This window comes from Mercenaria mercenaria, chromosome 6, assembly GCF_021730395.1.
Source record: "Mercenaria mercenaria strain notata chromosome 6, MADL_Memer_1, whole genome shotgun sequence".
In the NCBI taxonomy this organism is placed as follows: Eukaryota; Metazoa; Mollusca; class Bivalvia; order Venerida; family Veneridae; genus Mercenaria; species Mercenaria mercenaria.
Window position 1 is genome coordinate 14,731,250 of NC_069366.1, and position 22,771 is coordinate 14,754,020.

The window sequence follows — 22,771 nt, forward strand, 5'->3', positions numbered from 1 at the left end:
GAAATGCTGTATTATCTTACGGGTCTTACCAGTAGATGTATTTATTTGGTGGCATTTTAGTTGGGCACAATGTATATTTTTAATCTGAAAATAAAAATTTGGACATCAGCTGTAGTTAGCCTACTTCATCAATTTTGCTAAAGCTCTTGAATATAAGCTTTTATTAGGTGGAAGGGCTTCAAATAGTCACACGCGCTGTCTAAAGACAGCTCTTGTAAATATATATTTTCCTTTATTGCTGGATATCCCTTTTGTCTTAGTCAAATGTCAAAAGTATATTTCGCCAAAAATATGTAAGGAAGTATTCTGTTCAATCTTTCATCATAAGATCAATTGTTAAAATATTCATAAAACAACTAGCGTAATATTTATTTCGTTAAATCTTTATATTTCATTCAAAACCAGTATGTATTCTAGAAATATACTGTTGCATCCTGTATCATTTGAAAATAGCTTTCACGATGACATAATTGTAGGTTCCTGAATCTGCGATGTTTAAATGGTAAGCCTAATATATTATCTGAGTGTGACATGGAAATAAAATATTACTACACTTTTCTGTCTTTGTGTAGTTTTATGTCCTTACCGCATGTTCTCGTTCTCATTACATAAGCTACAAACAAAGTCAACAGACAACCATATATTTTGCTAACTATCAAACTGTATAAATAAAATAAAAAGCAATGAAAATAATTACGTAGGATTGAAATGTGGTGCACTGTTATGCTCTTGAGAAACGATTTGACTGAAAACATTATCTACCTTTCTAGAAAGATAGTTGCTTAACAAAGGTGCCTATTCTGTATTAAGCTTTATTAAGTTCATTTCGTACAAACAACACAAGCCAATTCACGTCCATCAACAAACGGAGGACAAGGTAGAGATCCAAGTGTTCCGCATCGCACCTCAACCGGCTTGACTACATGATCATCATCATTCCCAGAACCATGTGGGACAAACTCCAGTCCCGAATCTAGACAAACGAAGTCGCTGCTAGCCTTCCAGCCTTGATGGGAAGATATCAGGTATCCACCATATTCTTCCGTCCATCCCGGATAGCAGTTTGCTCGTGCAGGTAGCATTACATGAGATGCACGAGCAGATCTACAGACAGCACATGGGATGTCCTGGTTAACGGTTTGTTTGCCGAACAGTTTACTTGATACCGTGGAATCAAGTTCTATCTCTGTCCCGTATATAGTTGAGCCGCTATTGTAGCCGTCTACATACTGGTTCCATGTTGGATCGTCGGGTAAACACAAATTGTTCGCGCCTCCGCCATACTCATTCCATTTATCACCAGCCATGTAACCTTTGTAGATAAACTCTGTTCCATTACTGGGGCATGTGGTCCTTCCCCAACGTATAAACGTTCCTCCACCAGTTGATTTTATTGCCTGTAAATTGAATTTCAAAGTTTCAAAGTTTATTGATAAAGACAATGCCCTTTTAGAGCATCTGACAGCAACAACATGAAATGATAAACAGTAACAAAATAATGATAATGGCAAAAAAAAAAACAAAAAAAAGAAAAACAAACAAAGAAAACGCAATAAATAAAATTATTTAATGTCTTGTGTTGCGTAATCAGTTTGTACAGAAAACAAAGATGCCGGAGTTTGAGAGGTAACTCGAGGATGCATCAACTCATTATTATATAATTATGCAATATGATTATTATGCAGAAACTGTAATTGCTCTGCAATGACCTGCATTTATAAACATTCGTAACAAGATGTTATACTACGCGGCTCCGACAGCCTAAGAATTAATATTCATTCCGTTTGAAACAGTTACCTTTAATCCGCTAACTTCAGCTTCTAAGATATTGACTTTGCTTTCCAGAGTTGAAATAAGATGAGCCATATCTTCACTGCTGTGGAGAACTAGTCTTTTATCAGGAGTACAACACACTAAACTAACCAGCGTTAGGCAGAGCAGAACCTTTATTTTCACTTCCATTTTCCAGCACCTTTTGCTTGTTTTCCTCTAAGGTTATAGTATATATATGCAATATTTTTAGTAACGATAAGAAATTCAGATGATTTCAAAAGGACAAAAAAAAAAAAGAACTTTAAAGCTCGTCTGTTCAACAGTCGCTATTTTTGTTTCTATTATAGTAATGCTAAAGGGCCCGTATTGTTCTACGTTTAAAATCTGAAACTTAAAGACTTAGATATTAGACTTTAAAATGCTAGTTTTATATTGCTGTGGCATTGTAAATTATGCATAGATAAAAGCATGGACAAGGGTATGGCACATTGAAGATATGTGCTTTCAAGTCTAAGTTTCTGAACTTTTTAACAGTCATGAATACCGGCCCTGATCTCGAAGAGACATTTTTATTTAAGCTTGAACTGACAAGAATGCGCAGGAAGAAGGTTGTAGAAAGAATATGAACGAAAGAAACAAAGATGTCTGCCGGGATGCAGATTAGACTGAAAGTTTATATCTATAAAGAAAGAATGACATGTCGAAACTCGAAACTGTTGATGCATTGCGGAAGCTCAGTGTGTCTTCAGTAAGCTCTTGTAATTTTTATTTTTGTAAACAGCAATTCTGTGAGTGATTGTAGTCACGTAAACCAGGTAGATGATAAGGAAATAATGTGCATATGAACGAATTCACTGAAAAGGATTGCCGGTCATATAAAATTTATGCGTTTCAGTTTTCATTACTAACATATGCTGTTCTCTAGTTTTCATTTACTACAAATAGATCGCTTGTTTGTAAGCATTTATAAGCAATTTTGTTCTAGATTTATATTCCACGATGACAATTGCACTAAAGACAATATTTTTACGTTGAATAATTTAAGCTATCATAGCTGGACAAAGTACATCCGTCTGACATAAACCTCCGTGGAAAAAACATATTAGATTTATGATTAAACCCTTATCTATAGAATCTTATTTAGGCTCACAATTTCGCTAATACTATCATATCAACATATATAAATTTTATGGTAAATAAAATAATTTATGTAACAGGAATGTGCAGGTCCGCTGACTTGTCTCTAGAGTATTATTGTGTTAGTTTACTTCCAATGAGATGTCGTGCTGAAGTCACGTGACCAGTATCAACCAATCTTTTCTTACCCCTTTTTTATACATTTTGGGAAGCTGCTGAATGTAACGCCATTTTTTTCAGCGCTTTAAATCATTAACATTTACATTTTCGGTTTCTGCAGCGCCCAGCTATGTGTTTCAGTAACTTAGTATTTTAACCCGATCTTTTTTTTCTAAATCTAGTTAATATTCTTACCATTTTATCTTGTCTATGTTTTATGACATTTTGTGTAATTAAAATGCCAGTTTTCATTCAATATGAGTTTTGTTTTAAATTCACCCATACGAGTGGAATTTGGTTTGTGCTCTTTCCAGACCTGGTCATAAATATCCGCATTATACATCATTCTGCACACGAAAATAGCATCCATTGTGAAAGAAGTGTGGGAACAAAAATCTGTTCCAAAAGGACGTAACTTTACTAAAATGGTCAGACTGAAATTATAGTTGGTTCCTGCTTCAAAACTATACACCAAAATTCTGCTCAATATTTAATATGCACGTCCTGTTAAAAGCATAAAATTACTAAACCCAAAAACCTTAAAATCTCTTGAGAAGTACGCACAAGGGTGATGCAGGTCAAATTTAATGAAGATCCATAAAATGGTCCAAGAGCTGTTTCACATTTTTCTACTGTCTATAATACTTTTCTAGCTCTGGTGGCCCCTTTAATGGGTCAAGCATAACCATTTAAATACGACTGTAAAAGTGTCAAACTACAGACAAACTTTCATGAAAATTTTGAAGTTGGTTGAAAGTTCTTCCATTTTCATCTCTGGCCTACACGGGGTCAAGCGATTCGAAGCCATTTGAATAAAAAAAAAATAGGATGCGTTAGTGAAGATCAATGACGCGGTTCGTAAGAAGAAACCATCTAAAGATGTTTCTTTTTCTAGCTTTAGTGGCCGCTAAAAGAGCACATGCAAGCAAATCAATTGAAAATATTTGAGAGGTCTACAAAAGGATGCAACAGACCGAACTGGGTACATGATGGTCCATCAAATGGTTCACGAGTTTTTTTTTCGGCGACGCCGTCTAAATTCGTTTTCTTTACCTATGCCACGTGACTTCAGTTTGCAAATCAAACTACTTGATAACGCATTATAGATAATTTATCAAAATGGAAGATTTATGCAACACTCTGCCTGATTGGACGAGAGTGTCAATTTCTTTCACTCTGTTGATTGTGCTACGCTGAGTGAAATGTAGACAAAGCGTTTATCCTAAACGACGCTGTTCACAGTTTTAAAGCTAACTTTGGCTCAGTATATTTAGCAAGAATATTGATATATCTCAAAATGATAAGTAAGTTTAATACATATAATAAAAACCTGTTCAAATACCAACAAATATCAAATTAAAGAAAGAGCTGAATACGGTCTGCGTATCACATGAATAAGGGTATGATAAGAGTCTTTTATGTAGAGAAGTGCTTTTTAAAAGATTTTCCTTGTTACAATTGTCGTCTGTATATGAAAAAGTTTCTTGCTTTTATGACTTATTCAGATTGCATATTAAAATGAGTACTTGTTTGCTTTGATATATTTGTTATAAATTATTTAACTGATTTATTATATATGAATATTTTTCTTTAGTATGGTATGCAAATATTGAACTCAGTTGAAATCTGTTTTATTATATATATGCTATATAATGACTGAATCTCATTACACTGAAATGAAGGTACGCTGCATACGGTTTATCGCATACAGTTTATCTATGTGATATGACTACTGTCAAACTTTCCTTATGAAACAGAAATATTGAAATAATTACAATTGTATGTTTTGCTTGACCTTCACTTTTTTATAGGTGTGACGTCATTGTCCAAAGATTCATACATAGCGAATATGCATTTGTTAAAGCGGGATCAGTTGGCCTATTTTAGAAATAAATAAAAATAATAAACAAAAAAAATCCTTTAATTGATTTTTTTCTCATGTATTCTAATCAAACTTGATTTGTAGCATCTTTATTAGGCCCGCAGCCAACTTTGTTCAGCTAGGACATTTAACCCCTTTTAGGGGCTGCTAGAGCTAAAACTAGAAATGCCTTTATACAGCGTCTCGTGAACAGCTTGGTGGGTCTTTGTCATACTTGGTCTGGAGCATCATTATAAGGTCCTCTTCCAAATTTATTTATATAGGAACTTGGTCCCTATTAGGGACCACTATAGCTAAAAGTAGATATGCCTTTCTTCGCATTAACCACTAAAATGTAATGGATTTTTATCAAACTCGATGTGTAACAATATCGTAAGGTCTCCTGCTATTTTGTTACAAATCATTTTATTAATGGGGATAGGGACCAGTTTAGCTGAAAATATAAACACGTTTAATGACCTCTTCTCATGAACCGCTTCATGAATCTTCATCAAACTACTGCTGTAATTATTCGTCTAAGGATAAACAAAACAAAATTGCAGCCCTACGAAACCTTTGCGAAAAATTAAAAGAGAACCATTTAAATTGTTAAAGTGCGGTGTTTAGTTTTGCAATTTGAAAAATGTTAGATGAAAGATGAATGTTAGATGAAAAATTATAAACTTCTTTCCTTATTACAATTCGCCGACCATCATTTTTAAAGATATTTCTTGTTTATTATTAGCTCTGGTTGCCCGAGACGATGTAAAACGGAACTATTTGATTATCCATACAAGGATAATACAAAGTACCAAGTTTTGTGACAACCAATTAAGTGGTTTATAAAAAGTTGTGTAATGTTTTTTTTTTCTTTCTATATTTAGCGTCCCTTGAAGTGGGGCCAAACAGCATCATTTGAACAAACGTCTACGGTTTGCACAAGGATGCAATATACAGATCAAGTTTGAAGATCTATGAAGCGGTTTAGGCTCTGTTTAAATGTTTTTTCTCAATTTAAGTCTATACAAATGTGTTAAAGATCTAAGTGGTTAATTAAAAAGACGTCGATTAAAGTATTTTCTATTATCAGCACACACTTAGCATGCTAAGTTCAGTGAGCTTAATATCATAGTGTGGTGATTGTGAAAAAGACCTATTTAAGTAGATTTGTAGATCCTTCTCCAATACTGTACACACAAAATCAGGTCAGTAGCTGCACTGATGGCAATGTAATATGATGGATGAACAGAAATAACCATAAAATAATACATCCATTTTGTTTCAAACGGACCTATAAAATGCCAGTCACACTTGTTTTTACAAAGAAGGCAACACATCACAATTATGGCCTAGTGAGTGAGTGAGTTGGGTTTTACGGCGAATCGACACAAAATGGTCATATATCGACGAGCAATTATGGCCTTAGACCTGATCCAAAGGCGAGAAGGTTAAAGACCCGCTCCAAAGGTGACAAAGATTGCAAAATAGTTATAGAAAGATAACATTTTATATGAAATATTCTAAATTAACACTTCATTTGGCATCATATATTGTTAAAAAGAAAGAAAACGCCATTAAGTGATACATCTTTTTTATTATATATTGCACAACTCTCTTAATAACAGACGTTTTGTTCATATAAACACTGATATACATAGAAACACAGAAGGCACATTTAAAGTGGGACTATCAAATATATTCTCATCAACATGCATGAATTTACAATTACGATGTAATAGTTTTAAAATATTTACATCAAAATTAACTAGAGCTATCACTGAAGGTGACGAATGTACCACTCCCCCCACGTACACACTGACAGAGTAAATTGCAATTTGACACACACAAGATTGCATATCTATGTGAACTCTGCAGAATATTTATCTAAAAGAACGTGGTACTGATCACTTGTGTCAAGTTTCATTAAATTGTGTGCAAGGGTTTGGAAGATAAGGCATGCAAAAGACTGCATATGCAGATTATATGTATATAGTATGTTAACAAAAAAGAAAGTCCTATAACTGTGCAAATTTAAAAAAAAAAAAACTAACATGCACCATGCACAACTTGGGTAACTTTTGTTCACTTGTATTAAGTTTTATTAAATTGTGTGCATGGGTTCAGGCACAAGATCGCATATGCAGACTCTATGTTTATAGTATAGTATATTACAAAAATCAAAGTCCCGTAACTCTGCAAATCTTTTTTTCTGAAAGAACCTAACATACACCGTGCACAACTGCTATTGTTACCGAACACATGGGTGAAATTTCATTAAATTGTGTGCATGGGTTCAGGAGATTAGGAGCGCACAAGACTGAATATGCAGACTCTATGCATATAGTATCGCAACAAAATCAAAGTCCCGTAACTCTGCAATTTTTTTTCTGAAAGAATCTAAAATGCACCATACATAATTACTGTTTTACTAAGCACTTATGTAAAGTTTCATTAAATTGTGTCAATGGGATAAGGAGAGATAATGCGTACAAGATTGTGTCTTTGTATATAGTATAGTAACAAAAACAAAATCCCGTAACTCTACAAAACATTTTTCTGAAAGAACCTTACATTCCCCATGCACAAATACTGTTGTTACTGATCACTTGGTGAAGTTTCATTAAATTGTGCCAAGAGGATGAGGAGAGATGATACATGATACAGATGAGTGCATACAAGACTATGTCTATGGACAGACAGGCAACCAGTGAAACCAGTATACCCCCCATACAACTTTGTTGTTCTGGGGTACAAAAACGATAAAAAGTTACACAGAATTGAGCTTATAATATCACCTGTCTGACGTGTGGTACAAAATAGTAATCATAAAATGACATCAGGCAAACAAAATTGACTGGCATTGCAAATTTTTCATGTGTTGTATATTACTGAACCCAGCGGGATGTGGGGCTGAGGTCAACTGCAATGTTACAATAAAATTCTGAACCATAAGTCAAACATATCATTGTAATTATTCTTATTTCAACTTATGTAGTCATGAATTCCGAGTAATGTTACACTTGAAATGGTCTGTTAAAAGTTTGTACCTAGTCGTATACAATATTGTAGAATAAAGTCTCTATAAAAATATGAAAATAACCAGTAAATTGAAATCAGAAAACTAATATTCTCTGAAAGTATGATCTTTTTTTTTTCAAGCTCCAAAAACAAATAAGATCTCTGTAAAATTTGAATGAATTTGTATTCTAAAAGACTTAGAATAAACCAAACTCATTTATTTCTGAAAAATCCTTTAAATTTTTGTCAATTTCACCTTTAAATAATTATTTCATGAATTTATCTTATCATATCCATTCTGTTTTGGAAAATAATTGAAAATTGTATCTATCAACAGGAAAAATTTAGGCATCATTTGTTTGTAACACACCTGTGAATTTACAAAGGCTTTCTTTACTAACAGTTACATAATAAGTTACATTTCTACAAAATGAACAAGAAAGGAAAACAGCCAAGTCTTTGAAGCATCAGCAATCATATAAGAAAGTAAACTGTTTCAAATACTCTTACCGAAATCACAAGTAATCCAACATTATCAACCGAACAATAATATACACGTTAATGAAACAAAACGCGAGACACATCAAAGTACAAAGTATATATAAAATTCTACAACATTACCACTGATTACAAGCACACAACATAAAAGACAGTATCAGTAAAATGACATGAAATAAAAGCATTATGTGTGCCAGCACACAATTATCAAAAACTATACATTTCTTAAAACATTTAGGAAAAATACATATTTTAAAGACTTGTATAAACAGCTGTTTAAAGATTTTTTGTACAAATAAATTATTTACATTTCACATACATATATAACTTAATATCCTGTTAAATCAGTTTCAAATTAGGAAAACATTTTGAATAACACTAGATCTACCATCCTGCAGTATTGTTTAAAATAATCTTTATCAAGCTCATTTTAAATAAATTCATTTTTGAAGGGGAGGCAATTTAACATAATATCTTCAATAGATTTGAAGTTAAAAACTATGTAAAAATTCTGAAACCTGTATAATTCTCTTTTTTTTCTATAAATTTTATTAATTTCTTTACAAAATTTTATGTCCATAGTAAACTTTAAAACAATATAAATTTCGAAACAAGTTTTCAATGCTGCATGTGCAAACCCTATGCATAGTTTGGTATCAGAGTAATTCATATCTAAAAAAAGTTTGGTCTATTTTGCACACATTCAATATAATGACAACTTCAAGTCAAAAGTGTAATCAGACCTGCACTCCAAAGATAAATTTAACAAATATATGACCTTTGAAAATATCATATCAAAAACTATATGTTAAATCTATCTGAGGTATTTCCATACCTAAGAAATGCCAATGAACCATTTGATTAATAGATGTTAAAATGCAAAAGTTAATGCCCCTGAATAGCAGAACTATTAACAGGAGTCACCGGGCTTTTCACTACAAGTAGGTTATTATAATGCTTCTTTGACTGGAAGTTTTGGTCACCATGGAAGTTTCTGGCACTTTAGGCGGAGGGGGTGGAGCCACTTTTGCTGTGCCTTTGTAGCTGACTTTCTGCTGCTGGAGCCTGTTGTATGCTATCAAATCTTCCAGACTTTTGATTGAATTAGAGTTGATGTCTGGCTCATGCATGGGAGGGTGTTTTATTGGGACCCTTGGAGGCACTGGGGGAGGTGGGCGCTTTTTATGTTCAGATGTTAAATGATCATCATCTGTTGAAAAGTGGTTTGCTTCAACCTTACTGTCTGGAGCAGGTGCTCTCTTAGTTTTTGTAGAATGGCCAATATCACTTTTGACATGGTCATTTGAATCATTTGAAGTTTGTTTCTCTTCATTTGTATTCTTAAAAGGCATAGGTGATTTGGAGTTTTTCACTCTATGTTCAACATGATCAACTTTCGTTGGCCTATTTTCATCTGCATCAACATCTGTAACTGTTAAAGGCGACTTTGCAAATTTTTGACGTTGTTGTTGTACAAAATTTGCTTTTAACTGGTATCGATTAACATATGAGACATCTTTATGTCTTATTTCTGGGGAATTTCTTTGCAATCCGTTTACTTTAGGAGCTGTTTTCTTTACAGCACTTGGTGATTTACTCTCTGGACATACCTCTGTAACACTATCACCGGATTCTTCTGTCTCTCCTATCAAATTCTTCTTTGGAACTGGGGGCGGTGTTCTCATGTTACCATAGGGTTTCACAGTAACTACCTTTTTCTCTTCAGTTTCGGATCTGTCTTCAGTGGTATCTTTTGAAATATTGTCACACAGTCGATCCACCAATATATCTCTAGTTTGGTTGACTTCATCTGCTTCATATTCAGATTTCTTTAAAGAAGCATTCTTTACCTGAATATCTTCATCAACAACATTCTTCTCATTGTTTTGCTTTTTCACTTTTCTAACTGTTGCATACAATTCAGTCAAATCTTCATCTTTGTCTCTTTCCTTCTCTGGCAACCCCTCAGCACTATTACTCTTTCTACCATTCCACCAGTTTAAATGTTCAGTATCTCTTATTCCACTATCATGTCCATTAGCACTATATATCTCACCCATTATCATAATTTCACCTTCCTCATCTGTGTCATGCTTATGTTTTGCAGTTATATCTACTATTGTCTCATAGTCTGATATAAATTCAGTATCATTTTCATCTAAGATATCCTTTCTTTCAGTGTTTTCAATGTCATTTACATCTATTATTGTGTTAGTACTATCACATGATTCATTGCTCTGGCCAAAGTTTCTTTCTATATCTTCAGCAGTAAGTCTTCTATCAACGTCTTTCTCCTTTGTCTTACTGCCATTTTCATTTTCCTTTGGTAAGAAACCTTTCTGCTCTAGCATTTTCAACCTGTCATTCATATCAGTAGGACAAGAGTCCACCTGAGAGTTTCTGTTTGGTAACTCTGATTCTTGCTTTGGAAGTTTATGAGATCCACCAAATGTTTCAGTTTTTGCATGTTGAGCTGTAGGTCCATGGAGTAATACTTCAATACTGTGAGAAGAGGATTTCTTGTCTTTCATCATTTCTTTCACAGATGCATAAGCAGGGTCTGACTGTATTGAGTCTATACTGTTTGAACTCATATTGTGACTCTTATGCCTTGAAAGCTGCATATTATGGAATAATATTGCATCTCTGTCTACATTCAATGGATGTTTCAATTCTCTTTTAAATTCCAAAGATTCTGTAGAAATTTGAGATGCTTCTGGAATAATCTGTCTTCTTGGTAAGTGAGGTGCAGGAGGGTGAGTCTGGGATGGAGATGTCATAAAATTTCCAAAATCATCCTTTGGTGGTAAAGTTACTGTTCTCTCTTTGACTTGGCCCTTTAATTTAGTTGTTGCTGACCAGTTTTCATCAGAGTCAACAGCTGGAAAGTAAGGATCGTACTCTTGCACACGCATTGCATGGATTAGTTCTTTATCCTTGACCTCCTCTGTAAGTCTTTTCTGCAACATCAGCTCCCAGTTTGTTGCTGGATCCTCTTTGTCTCGATGATGGTATCTAGGCAACGGTCTTACCTTGACACCATCATGTTCATCAGCACTGTCATCTATTTCATTTGGATCATTGCTGAATACTCTATCTACTTGTTTTCTCTTTTTCCCACCTTTTAACTTCACAATATCCATTGGAACACCATCATTTTGTTCCTCTAATTCTGCTCTCTTCCTCTGTTCCTCTCTTTCAATATCTCTCACTCTTAGCTCAGCCAGCAGTTTCTGTTCATTTTCAAACTGAGTCTGCAACATTTGTCTCATTTTGTTCCTTTCAGACTGTGATAACATCAGTCTAATAACTAAAACACCAATATTTTCTTGTGATAGATAACCTTGAGCTAGATCTTGAAGTTTCTTGGCTGCAAGTACTGGATCAGGAATATCAATGATTTCATTTACAGTTTCTTGATAGGACATATATTTCCATAATCCTTGGTTGGCGATGATGATGAGTTGGTCGTCGGGTTGGAGAGTTGTCGTGGTAACATGAGGGTCAGGGACGACATATGGAAACAAGTAGCTGGAACCCAATAATCTTGTATTCTGTGTCACTCCATTGATCTTATTATCCTGAAATGGTTAAAATTCACCTAAATAACATTGTTATACTATACATGAGCAGCTTTACATTTTGTCATAATTTCGTTCCAATACCTTGCAAATATTGTATGGTAGGTTTATACTGACATTTTGGTAGCATTCTCATCATGACAAAATTGTTTTGTAGAATTCACCATTGAAACCACCTCAATATGGGGTCTCATTTTCAGCAATCTGCAGCGTTTGACAGAATGTTTTTTTTCATTAAACATCTATCCTTTTTCTTAATGAATTCTCATTATACTTTAACTCGGTTTTATTATATTTTCTGGTGCTTTGGGATCATAAGGAACATTCAATTTTTCTAGTCTAAAATAGACTTCCACTAAAGTCAGTGGTACCTCAAATAATGAGTCTGTTATTATGTACTTTGTTGTGTTCTGTGTTCTGTGGATCTTTTTTACAGATTTTATTATTTATCAATGACAATGTCCTTCAAGAAAATTCAAGTTCTAGAAAAGTAAATAGGGCCCTGGTGGTGTGTGCTACAGACCTGGAAAGTCTGTCAATTTTTTGAGAATATGAAGGGCTAACTCTTTATTGTCTTGTCCTTATGCCATTAAGAAACCATACTTTGCAAACCTATTAAAGAATATTTTATCTTACCTCAGTGACAATGCCTCCTGATTTACATATTCGTTCCATCTCCTCCTTATTTGATGAGACACTGAACAGTTTACTGAGTACAGATGCTTCTCCTCTCCTACAGATGACTACTTCCACATCTCCCACATTGGCAACATTCAGTACATATGGACTATTCCCTGATGGGTGTTTATGAAGGTGACATATTGCTCCAGCTGCTCCTACCTTCTGTCCTGTAGACTTCAGTTTTCTGCAAATGATGAAAGAATATTGTACTATTTTACATTTTGATGTAAATAGTTCAAACTTACAGATAACCTTGGATGTGTCTTAAAGCAAAAAATGTCTACAAAGCTAATGTTTTAATTAAACGTATCTTTGTTCAACCCATAAAGCTCTAGCTAGAAATTTTAATCTGTATTTGGTCTGTGATAGAAAGCAAATCTTCAGAAGAAACAATACCTTTTAATGTATTAAAGCCAACTTATGCTAGGAAAAGCAATTATATCGGACAATACCAGACCAGAAAATGTGACCTCTTCCATCAAGTTAAAAAACATCATTCTTACATCATGTGATAAAGTCAATAAACCATACTTTACAAAAATGCTTAACACTGTCCAGAAAATATCCTGGTATCTTCAACTATTTTGCTATTTGAAATGGCAAAGTTTTTATTGTGTGTCTGGTCAAACTACTGTACCTATGAGCCGCTAGCAGTGTATATTTCAGATATTCTGGTCCTGTCACTGGATGTTTGTATTCCTCCTCCATCACAGCTACAATCCGATTGGATAATATCCGTGTCACCTCGTCATTTCTACCTCCATCAAAGAGAGCAAACAGACCTTCCTGTCCTTCATTGAACTTTGGTCTGTTTACAATGCTTACAGACAATCTGCACAGGAAAACAAACAAGAATCATTGAATTATTACTAATAATTATATACCTATACAGTAGAAATTGCATCAATGTCTATTATTTTATACCCAAGAATATTAATTTCAACACAGTAGAGCTGGCCAATATGTAAGTATTTTATATTGCCATGACATTGGTGTATTCAAATTTGTTCACACTGCTGTTGCTCACATGGAAATACCATGTCCATCTTAAAACTGATCTGTTTTCTTAAGAAATTATAGCATTATATTATATTATAAGAACAAACAGCAATTTCAGAACAATGTTACAGCAGGCTAAGAATATAGTGAATCCCGCCATCTTAAACAGACAGCAAGTATGGTATCAACAATTACTCAGTCCAAATCTATGAAGTGCTATTAACTGTAAATTTGCCAAGAATAACTTTTCATTTTAGAAAAAGGAGCAAAACATTATTCATTTTCCATACCACATTTTCATGCCTAAAACTGCCACATCCTGTTAAATCTAATCTGGCACAAGAAAAGGTTCAGCACTAATTACTTTACAGTATAAGTATATTTCCTTACTTGTTTCTCATGCCAGAGGTCTGTGACAGTCCACTCTGCCATGGTATATCTAGGTCGTCGAACCCCGCAGTACGAAGGTCAAGGAGAGACCTGTTTTGACCCTTGATGTCCACCATGCAAACCTTCTTCTTTGTCCTATTGAAAATATTGAAATTTATGTACATTAAGGTATTTTCAAAAGTCAATCTGTGTATAATTCTTTGCCCTTTTTTATCATTTGACTGACACATCAACTACATATATGACATTACGATACTGACAGAACTATCTACAATATAAATAGTTGCTGCCATCCATGCTTCATCTGAAATTCTATAGGTAAAAAATTTTGCAACTGATAAAAAAGCTGGTTTTAACAAGAAGCTGCGTTCAATAAACGCTTGATGCCCCCGGTGGCATCCTTGTCGATACAAAGCAACATAAGTCCAAAACGAGGTCAAGTTCAAGGTCAAACTGAGGTCAGGTGATGTGTGAAGATGAGGAAAGGTCACAAGTTACATCTGCATTAGTATCAAGTCATTCTAGTAAGGGGTATTGATGCTAGACGGAACGGTCCCATTTGGTTAACCAAGAGATGGCCCATATAAAGCAACCTAAGTCCAAAATGCGGTCAAGGTCAAGGTCAAACTGAGGTCAGGTGATGTGTGAAGATGAGGAATGGTCACAAGTTACATCTGCATTAGTATCAAGTCATTCTAGTAAGGGGTATTGACGCTAGACGAAACGGTCCCATTTGGTTAACCAAGAGATGGCCCATATAAAGCAACCTAAGTCCAAAATGAGGTCAAGGTCAAGGTCAAACTGAGGTAAGGTGATGTGTGAAGATGAGGAATGGTCACAGGTTACATCTGCATTAGTACCAAGTCATTCTAGTAAGGGGTATTGATGTTAGACGTAACGGTCCCATTTGGTTAACCTCGTACGGACGGACGGACAAACGAACTAACGAATGGACAGACAGGAAAATCACTATATGCCTCCCGCATCAGTAGATGGCCCATATAAAGCAACCTAAGTCCAAAATGAGGTCAAGGTCAAGGTTAAACTGAGGTCAGGTGATGTCTGAAGATGAGGAATGGTCACAGGATACATCTGCATTAGTATCAAGTCATTCTAGTAAGGGGTATTGATGCTAGACAAAATGGTCCCATTTGGTTAACCTCGTACGGACGGACGAACGAACGGACAGGACAATCACTATATGCCTCCCGCATCAGTAGATGCCGGGGGCATAAAAATTATAATTTATAACAATTTTTGCAACACACTGTATTCAACAGAGAAATTACTGAATTTTATTTGCCAACACATTAAAATCAAGATGGCTATGTTGGTATGCAACTTTTAAATTAACAGGACGACAGCCTGATCCAAGTTATCTACACTGACCATAATTCTGTTTGACATTTGTACTATATCTTTAACTTCTTCTTAAAATGAGCAGGAAACAAACTAGCAATAATGTAGTTATATTTGATAATCAGAATAATACAACTATATATCATAATACAAATAAAAAACATACATCATTTTTATATATTATTTAATATATATCTCATTCTCTATTGCAGACTAAGAAAGAAAATTAGTCACAGTCAAACCCGCCAAAAATTCTGAGACATTTACAAAGAAAAGTGAAGATGATGTAGACCAATATATTTTCAGATAGATTAAACCATTATTGCATGTATCTTTCTGTATCCTAGCATAAAACTGCTGTTTTTGTCATTTTCAGGTGGTATTTTAACAGGACAGTCAAGTGTGTTAACAGAAAAATTCTTGTGCTCATACGCTGTTAACACACCTTTTTAAATATGCCCATTCTGTGCCAATCAGTAAATGTATTACGGCCCCAAAACGGATATTTCCAAAGGATATGATGTCAGCTTGATAAAACAACACTGACATTTCTGCGCATTTTATGGACATTTAACAATGTTGAAAGACAATATAATCATTTTTAACTTTTTACACATTTCATGCTAGAATAGCTTTAGCGCATGTTCATTTCATGTTATAACATCTGCAGAATCCCTCAGGATATTTTGCTACCTTCATCCTACCAGGCTCGGGCACCAACCAATCCCTCTGGATTCTGCAGATGTTATAACATGAAAAAACATGCATTATCCCCGACTTTGAATTAATCAATTTTTTAGTAGTTTAACAGTTTCTGACATTCTCAAACGTTTGACTGTAATTATATTGAAATAAAAAGGAAAAAGGTATATAAATACAAAAGCAATCCTAATTCATTACATTTTTAAGAATTTTAATAATACCACATTTAGTATACATTTAATATGTCATACAAATAGTTACAACACATTGTATTATAAATTTGTTACATAAAAATCACTCAAAACAAAAATATTTATTACCTAAGTCAAACTTCAGCATTGTTAAATCACAAATCATTTTACTGTTATATCTATTTATAAGTAAAATTTGACTATACACAGTGATCACAAAAGTTCCAAATAAGTAATATTTCCTATTTAAGAAAAAAATTTATATCAAGTGGTCCAGATATCCAGACTGTGAAGGACAAATTCTGCTTTGTTTTTATCTATATGAATTGTTTATTTTTAGTTAAAGACAGTATTTAGACAAGTAAATATTCTGTTTTCGAAACATAAAAAGAATTTCAGAGCAAATTTCCATCATCTGGATTTACAGTTCAAGTTGTCTGAGCCTTCTGAGTACCTTGTCAAATTTATATTAACCTTTTGCAGTTACATTCTTAAAGCCTAATGTGCAAAACTATAACTACAGGACTGTGAAATTTTGATTTTTTTAAAACCAAATTGGATCTAATTTCTGCATAATCAAGTGCATATGAAGCAATTTCCATAATTTGTTTGTGCAAATACATGCATAATGGTATTTCTGGGGCACTCAGTGTAGAGGAATTTTATTGGGACATTTAATTAAGTGTTACTGTCTTCTCATACCAGTCTAAGACTGTAGCAAACTGCATTCAGACTGGCATGTTCTAGGTGTTCTTTGCTATACTAACAACATCAGTGAAACTGATCGTGTTTAACAGAATAATTTGAATCTTTCACAAAAGCTGAAAGAATTTTAGATCGAGGGCCGAGCACCAAAGTATTGTAAATGTTTATGAATAAAGAACAAGATACAATAATGTTGCACTCAGCCCGGGATTAGTGTCTGCACTTAATTTCAACTTTTAAGTCAACATACATTTTAAGTACTGTATCATTTATTATCATTTATGAACACAAGGTAATTATGTTTTATTACAAACTTCATCAATACTTTTATCATTGATACACTGTAATTACCAGCCACCTATAAGCAACATGCAAAAATGTGGCGTCAAGCTCTGGGGTTATATTAGGAAACACAGATCACCAAAATGTTTATATATACAGCAAAACACAGATGTACACCCACATCTGTCTTACCCTTGATATTGCATCAAAAAGTCTCTGAAAGTGTTTATTCCAACATGAAAGTCTTTATTCCAACATGATAGTCACTTCTTGGTTTCTTTATACATCACACAACAAAATAACCATTATAACATTTTCTATTTTTTTTGTTGGGTGTAACATCGCACATTGTGCATTATTTCATCACAGGCAGGCACCTGGGTAGAACGACCGACCTTCCGACTAAGCCAGCTGGGTGGCTTCCTCACATGAAGAATTCAATGCCCCTAGTAAGGCTTGAACCCACATCGGTGAGGGGTAAGTGATTCAAAGTCAGCGGCCTTAACCACTCGGCAACGGAGTTCCCAACCATCTTATATCAATTACATCTTTAATATAATTGACAGTAAAAAAGAATCTTTTTTTTTATCTGTTTCCCCAAACAACAAAACAAAACAAAATAAATAAGCAAAGTTATCTTTTAAAGCCATTCCATACTTTGAGAAAAAAATGTGTTTTCTAACAAAATAGCTCTTTGGTAATTCCACTAATGCAAATTCAATTATAGATGACACTGGACTTTTTTTCTCCAATACACTTGCATGAAATATATGTACAGTCAAACTTTTTTAACTCAAACTCGGATAATTCGTACACCACCCTTCCCTCGAAATCGTCGTCAGGTCCCAGAAAAATCCCTGTATAATGAATTTTGTTTGATGGCTCGAACAAACGATCACTTGAACAATTTTTGCTGGTCCCATCAAGTTCGAGTTAACGAAGTTCGACTGTATTATTATTAGCCAGCATATTATGCCATTTCCCCTAATCTGATGATACATGTATAATTTGTATTTATATAAAAAGAAAAGCCTGATTGTGAAAAGCAGACCATTTTCAACAGATAATGCATACAGTCAACAAAACGTGCACAGTTATGTGCATAATCATTTGACAGATACAGTAAACATAGTCAGCAGACCAGCTATACAGCTAAAGAATGGGGGAAATCATCACAGTCAAAGGTCAAGGACAAACAGCAGTCAAGGACTGCTAGACATTAACCACAACTCAAAGGTCAAGAACAAACAGCAGTCAATAACTGTCAGACATTAACCACAACTCAAAGGTCAAGGACAACAGCAGTCAATAACTGTCAGACATTAACCACAACTCAAAGGTCAAGGACAACAGCAGTCAATAACTGTCAGACATTAACCACAACTCAAAGGTCAAGGACAACAGCAGTCAATAACTGTCAGACATTAACCACAACTCAAAGGTCAAGGACAAACAGCAGTCAATAACTGTCAGACATTAACCACAACTCAAAGGTCAAGGACAAACAGCAGTCAATAACTGTCAGACATTAACCACAACTCAAAGGTCAAGGACAACAGCAGTCAATAACTGTCAGACATTAACCACAACTCAAAGGTCAAGGACAAACAGCAGTCAATAACTGTCAGACATTAACCACAACACAAAGGTCAAGGACAAACAGCAGTCAATAACTGTCAGACATTAACCACAACTCAAAGGTCAAGGACAACAGCAGTCAATAACTGTCAGACATTAACCACAACTCAAAGGTCAAGGACAACAGCAGTCAATAACTGTCAGACATTAACCACAACTCAAAGGTCAAGGACAACAGCAGTCAATAACTGTCAGACATTAACCACAACTCAAATGTCAAGGACAAACAGCAGTCAATAACTGTCAGACATTAACCACAACTCAAAGGTCAAGGACAAACAGCAGTCAATAACTGCTAGACATTAACCACAACTCAAAGGTCAAGGACTATCAGACATTAACCATAATCAAAGATCAAGGACAAACAATGGTCAAAGACTGTCTGACATCAACCATAAATTAAAGGTCAAGGACAAACTGTATTCAAGTTTGTCAGACATTCATAAATAATCGGTCAAGGACAAACAGCAGTCATGACTGTCGGTCATCAACCATAAATCAAAGGTCAAGGACAAACAGCAGCCAAGGACTGTCATATATTAACCATATATCAAAGGCCACAGACATCAGCAGCTGTCACACAGTAAGGGAGCTGGGAACAATAACACAATAACTTTACAGTTCATATCCTCATGCAGACAATGCAGACACTATTAGGAACAAACAGCACATACAGCCATCACAGATTACTGACATTCAGCATATAAACATTTCATAGTAGTAGCAAATATAGGAAAGCCAAATAAGACAATATTAAGAAATTACATCGCATTTAGGAAGGTATATATGAGATAGTAACAAGAGCTGTCCATAAGACAGCCAAGCTCGACTATTCGAAATATTGTCACAGAAGCTGGAAATTATTACCCAAAATGTTAAATATCAAAAGAGTTTTAAGTTCAAAAGGGGACATATCAGAGTTATGGGACTTGATGCTATCAACTAGTTTTATAACCCCGAAGAAACATGTTAAGTTTCAATTCAATATCTGCATTAGTTTTGGGGATAGTAACTTGCATGTAAAACTTTAACCAGAATTTTCTAAGTCCAAAAGGGGGCATAATTTGCTCAAAATACATGTTAAGAGTTATGGAACTTGACCCAGTGAGGTAGGTAATTGATCTAGAAAAAGAATAAATAAGTTCCAAATCTATATGCCTTTTAGTAATAGCTGTATGTACTTGCACGCAAAACTTTAACCAGAATTTTCTAAGTCCAAAAGGGGGCATAATTTGGCCAAAATACATGCCAGAGTTATGGGACTTGACCCAGTGAGGTAGGTAATTGATCTAGAAAAAGAAAAATAAGTTTCAAATCTATATGCCTTTTAGTAATAGCTGTATGTACTTGCACGCAAAACTTTAACCAGAATTTTCTAAGTCCAAAAGGGGGCATAATTTGGCCAAAATACATGCCAGAGTTATGGGACTTGACCCAGTGAGGTAGTAATTGATCTAGAAAAAGAAAAAATAAGTTTCAAATCTATATGCCTTTTAGTAATAGCTGTATGTACTTGCACGCAAAACTTTAACCAGAATTTTCTAAGTCCAAAAGGGGGCATAATTTGGCCAAAATGAAGGTCAGAGTTATGGGACTTGGTGCTATCAACTAGTTTTATAACCCCGAAGACACATGTGAAGTTTCAATTCAATATCTGCATTAGTTTTGGAGATAGTAACTTGCATGTAAAACTTTAACCAGAATTTTCTAAGTCCAAAAGGGGGCATAATTTGCTCAAAATACATGTTAGAGTTATGGAACTTGACCCAGTGAGGTTGGTAATTGACCTAGAAAAAGAATAAATAAGTTTCAAAGCTATATGCCTTTAAATGATAGCTGTATGTACTTGCATGCAAAAACTTAACCAAGGTGTGACGCGACGACGCCGACGCCGACGCCGACGCCAGGGTGAGTAGAATAGCTAGACTATTCTTCGAATAGTCGAGCTAAAAATTATTCTTTTATTTAGTAAAGTGAGTGCACGGCTTAAATTTGGAATTTTTAATCAATAATTAAACATGAATTTCTTTGACTTCTATATATTTCACTACTCATCCATTTAAAAAAATATCACAGGAGGGATGATCAAGAATTAAAGGTCCATTACTAAGGGAAAGTGAGTTGGCAATTTTTTTCATAGCCAGTGCATAGACTTCTGCAAGACACTAAATAATGAAGACTGGCAGGTCAAAATTTACAGAAGGTCTTTGGAACTCAAAGAAATGTATGTGTATTATGTTGAAATTTCAATGAATCGACAGAATGACCCCCCAGGTCTTTTTAACTTTCTTCATACTTCATAGAAAAATAATTGTACATATACTGTGATTTATTTCGAATTTCTACATACCAACTTTCATTTTCCAATAAAATGAAATAGTTTCTGTGCTTTTTAAAAGAAATTAAAATGTTCACTTTCCTTAGTATTGGACCTTTAATGTGATTTTTTTTCTAAAACAATCTTATGGCAACGTAACACATTAAAAATTATAGAGAATATACTTTTACGTATTATCAAACATTTTACTATTGTCATCTGGCTACCCATTTCCGATTGTCACAATTACAGGTAAATGTTCGAGTGTGGTAGGTCAATATATTTATAGTTCCAAAAGAATTACAACCCAAGTATTTCAGACATCTGCTGTGGTATATAATGGCAAGTTCATGTGCTGAATGGGTGATTTCAATTGCTTATACTATTATATATTTTATTAAATACTCGTTTCTATTCCCCGTTCTTTAATAAAAAATATAAAATTTGATTGTTTCTTATTTTGAATTTGAAAAGAAAAATGCAATGTAACTACGACACTGCCCTGTGTTTCAAACCCTTACCTATTTCTAACAGTCATAAAACTACTATAAATATTTTGCATACAGACTTCAAATGTAAAACATGAGTAAGTATTATTTACTTCACAAAAAATGATACGAATTATTCTCAAAGACTTATGATAAAAGTCTCATTGATTTTAGATCACCCTTATATAAATAATCCTTGATCCTTTACTAAAACTGAACTGGACAGGACTGGGAAACTGAACTTGAAACAAAACTGCCACAGACAAGGTAATAAAGAAATACTGTCATGATGGCAGAAAGAAAGATGAGTAAACAGACATATCTTTACAGAATAATAAATATGTACACTGTAACAGCTGTATATAAAACAATCTCATATACACATTCCTTTTATTTGTAATCATAACTCTTGAATACTATAAATCAGGCATATTACACGTGCAGCATGTGGTACTTACTTGATTCCTTTCAGCTCGACAGAGGACACCTGCATCTCCGGGTTACCAGATATATCCAGTAAGTTTACATTGGAGGCCATTAGACTGGTCACAGAAACATCCATCAAACGATTGGAGCCCACTTCCAGTACCTGAAACGATGAGGTGTTCAGAGTCTAAAGACTGAAATTCTGATTAGTGAGATAAATAGTAAGAGCTTTAGTAATACTTGAAATTATCTAGGGTTCTGAAGGGAGCTTTTTTTCCTGGCGAGAACTGTTAACATAAACCTTTATTAAGCTGCAATTACAGTAGAGAAATCCAGGAAGTAGTTGGTCACTATATACTTATTTAGATAAGGTTGAATTTGAAACAAGTTCTACATGTATCAATCACACCCGACATCTCATTTCTGATAATATTTACTGCCATGAAGATATGAGTGTTGAGAAGCCGGTTTTCCTTTAATGTTGTACACCATGCAAGGGAGCTAACTATTTTATTTCTTTTGTTTGAGACAGCAAGGGAGCAAAACCACAACCACTCACATTTGAG

The 22,771-nt window shown here is 34.4% G+C and overlaps 2 protein-coding genes across 7 annotated transcripts in view; both read right to left on the reverse strand.

Annotated features, from left to right (window-relative positions):
• Nucleotides 1-798: 798 nt before the first annotated feature.
• On the reverse strand, nt 799-2,001 carry LOC123550298 (uncharacterized). The gene is made up of 2 exons (XM_045338728.2): nt 1,798-2,001; nt 799-1,397 (listed from the first exon to the last, which is right to left on the reverse strand). The coding sequence occupies exons 1-2, from the start codon at nt 1,960-1,962 to the stop codon at nt 822-824; spliced, it is 741 nt and encodes a 246-aa protein (XP_045194663.2). The 5' UTR covers nt 1,963-2,001; the 3' UTR covers nt 799-821.
• A 4,503-nt stretch (nt 2,002-6,504) lies between these two features.
• Nucleotides 6,505-22,771, reverse strand: part of LOC123549592 (PH domain leucine-rich repeat-containing protein phosphatase 2-like) — a 108,227-nt gene continuing 91,960 nt past the window's right edge. For 5 of the 6 annotated variants that reach the window (XM_053545182.1, XM_053545181.1, XM_053545180.1 and 2 more), the window contains 6 exons: nt 22,238-22,368; nt 17,529-17,552; nt 14,098-14,232; nt 13,346-13,540; nt 12,664-12,892; nt 6,505-12,027 (listed from right to left, as the gene is read on the reverse strand). In XM_053545182.1, the coding sequence (XP_053401157.1) occupies nt 9,382-12,027; nt 12,664-12,892; nt 13,346-13,540; nt 14,098-14,232; nt 17,529-17,552; nt 22,238-22,368 (3,360 nt within the window). In that variant the 3' untranslated portion in view covers nt 6,505-9,381. The remainder of the gene's footprint in view (nt 12,028-12,663; nt 12,893-13,345; nt 13,541-14,097; nt 14,233-17,528; nt 17,553-22,237; nt 22,369-22,771) is intronic. The other variant, XM_053545179.1, reaches the window with a different exon arrangement.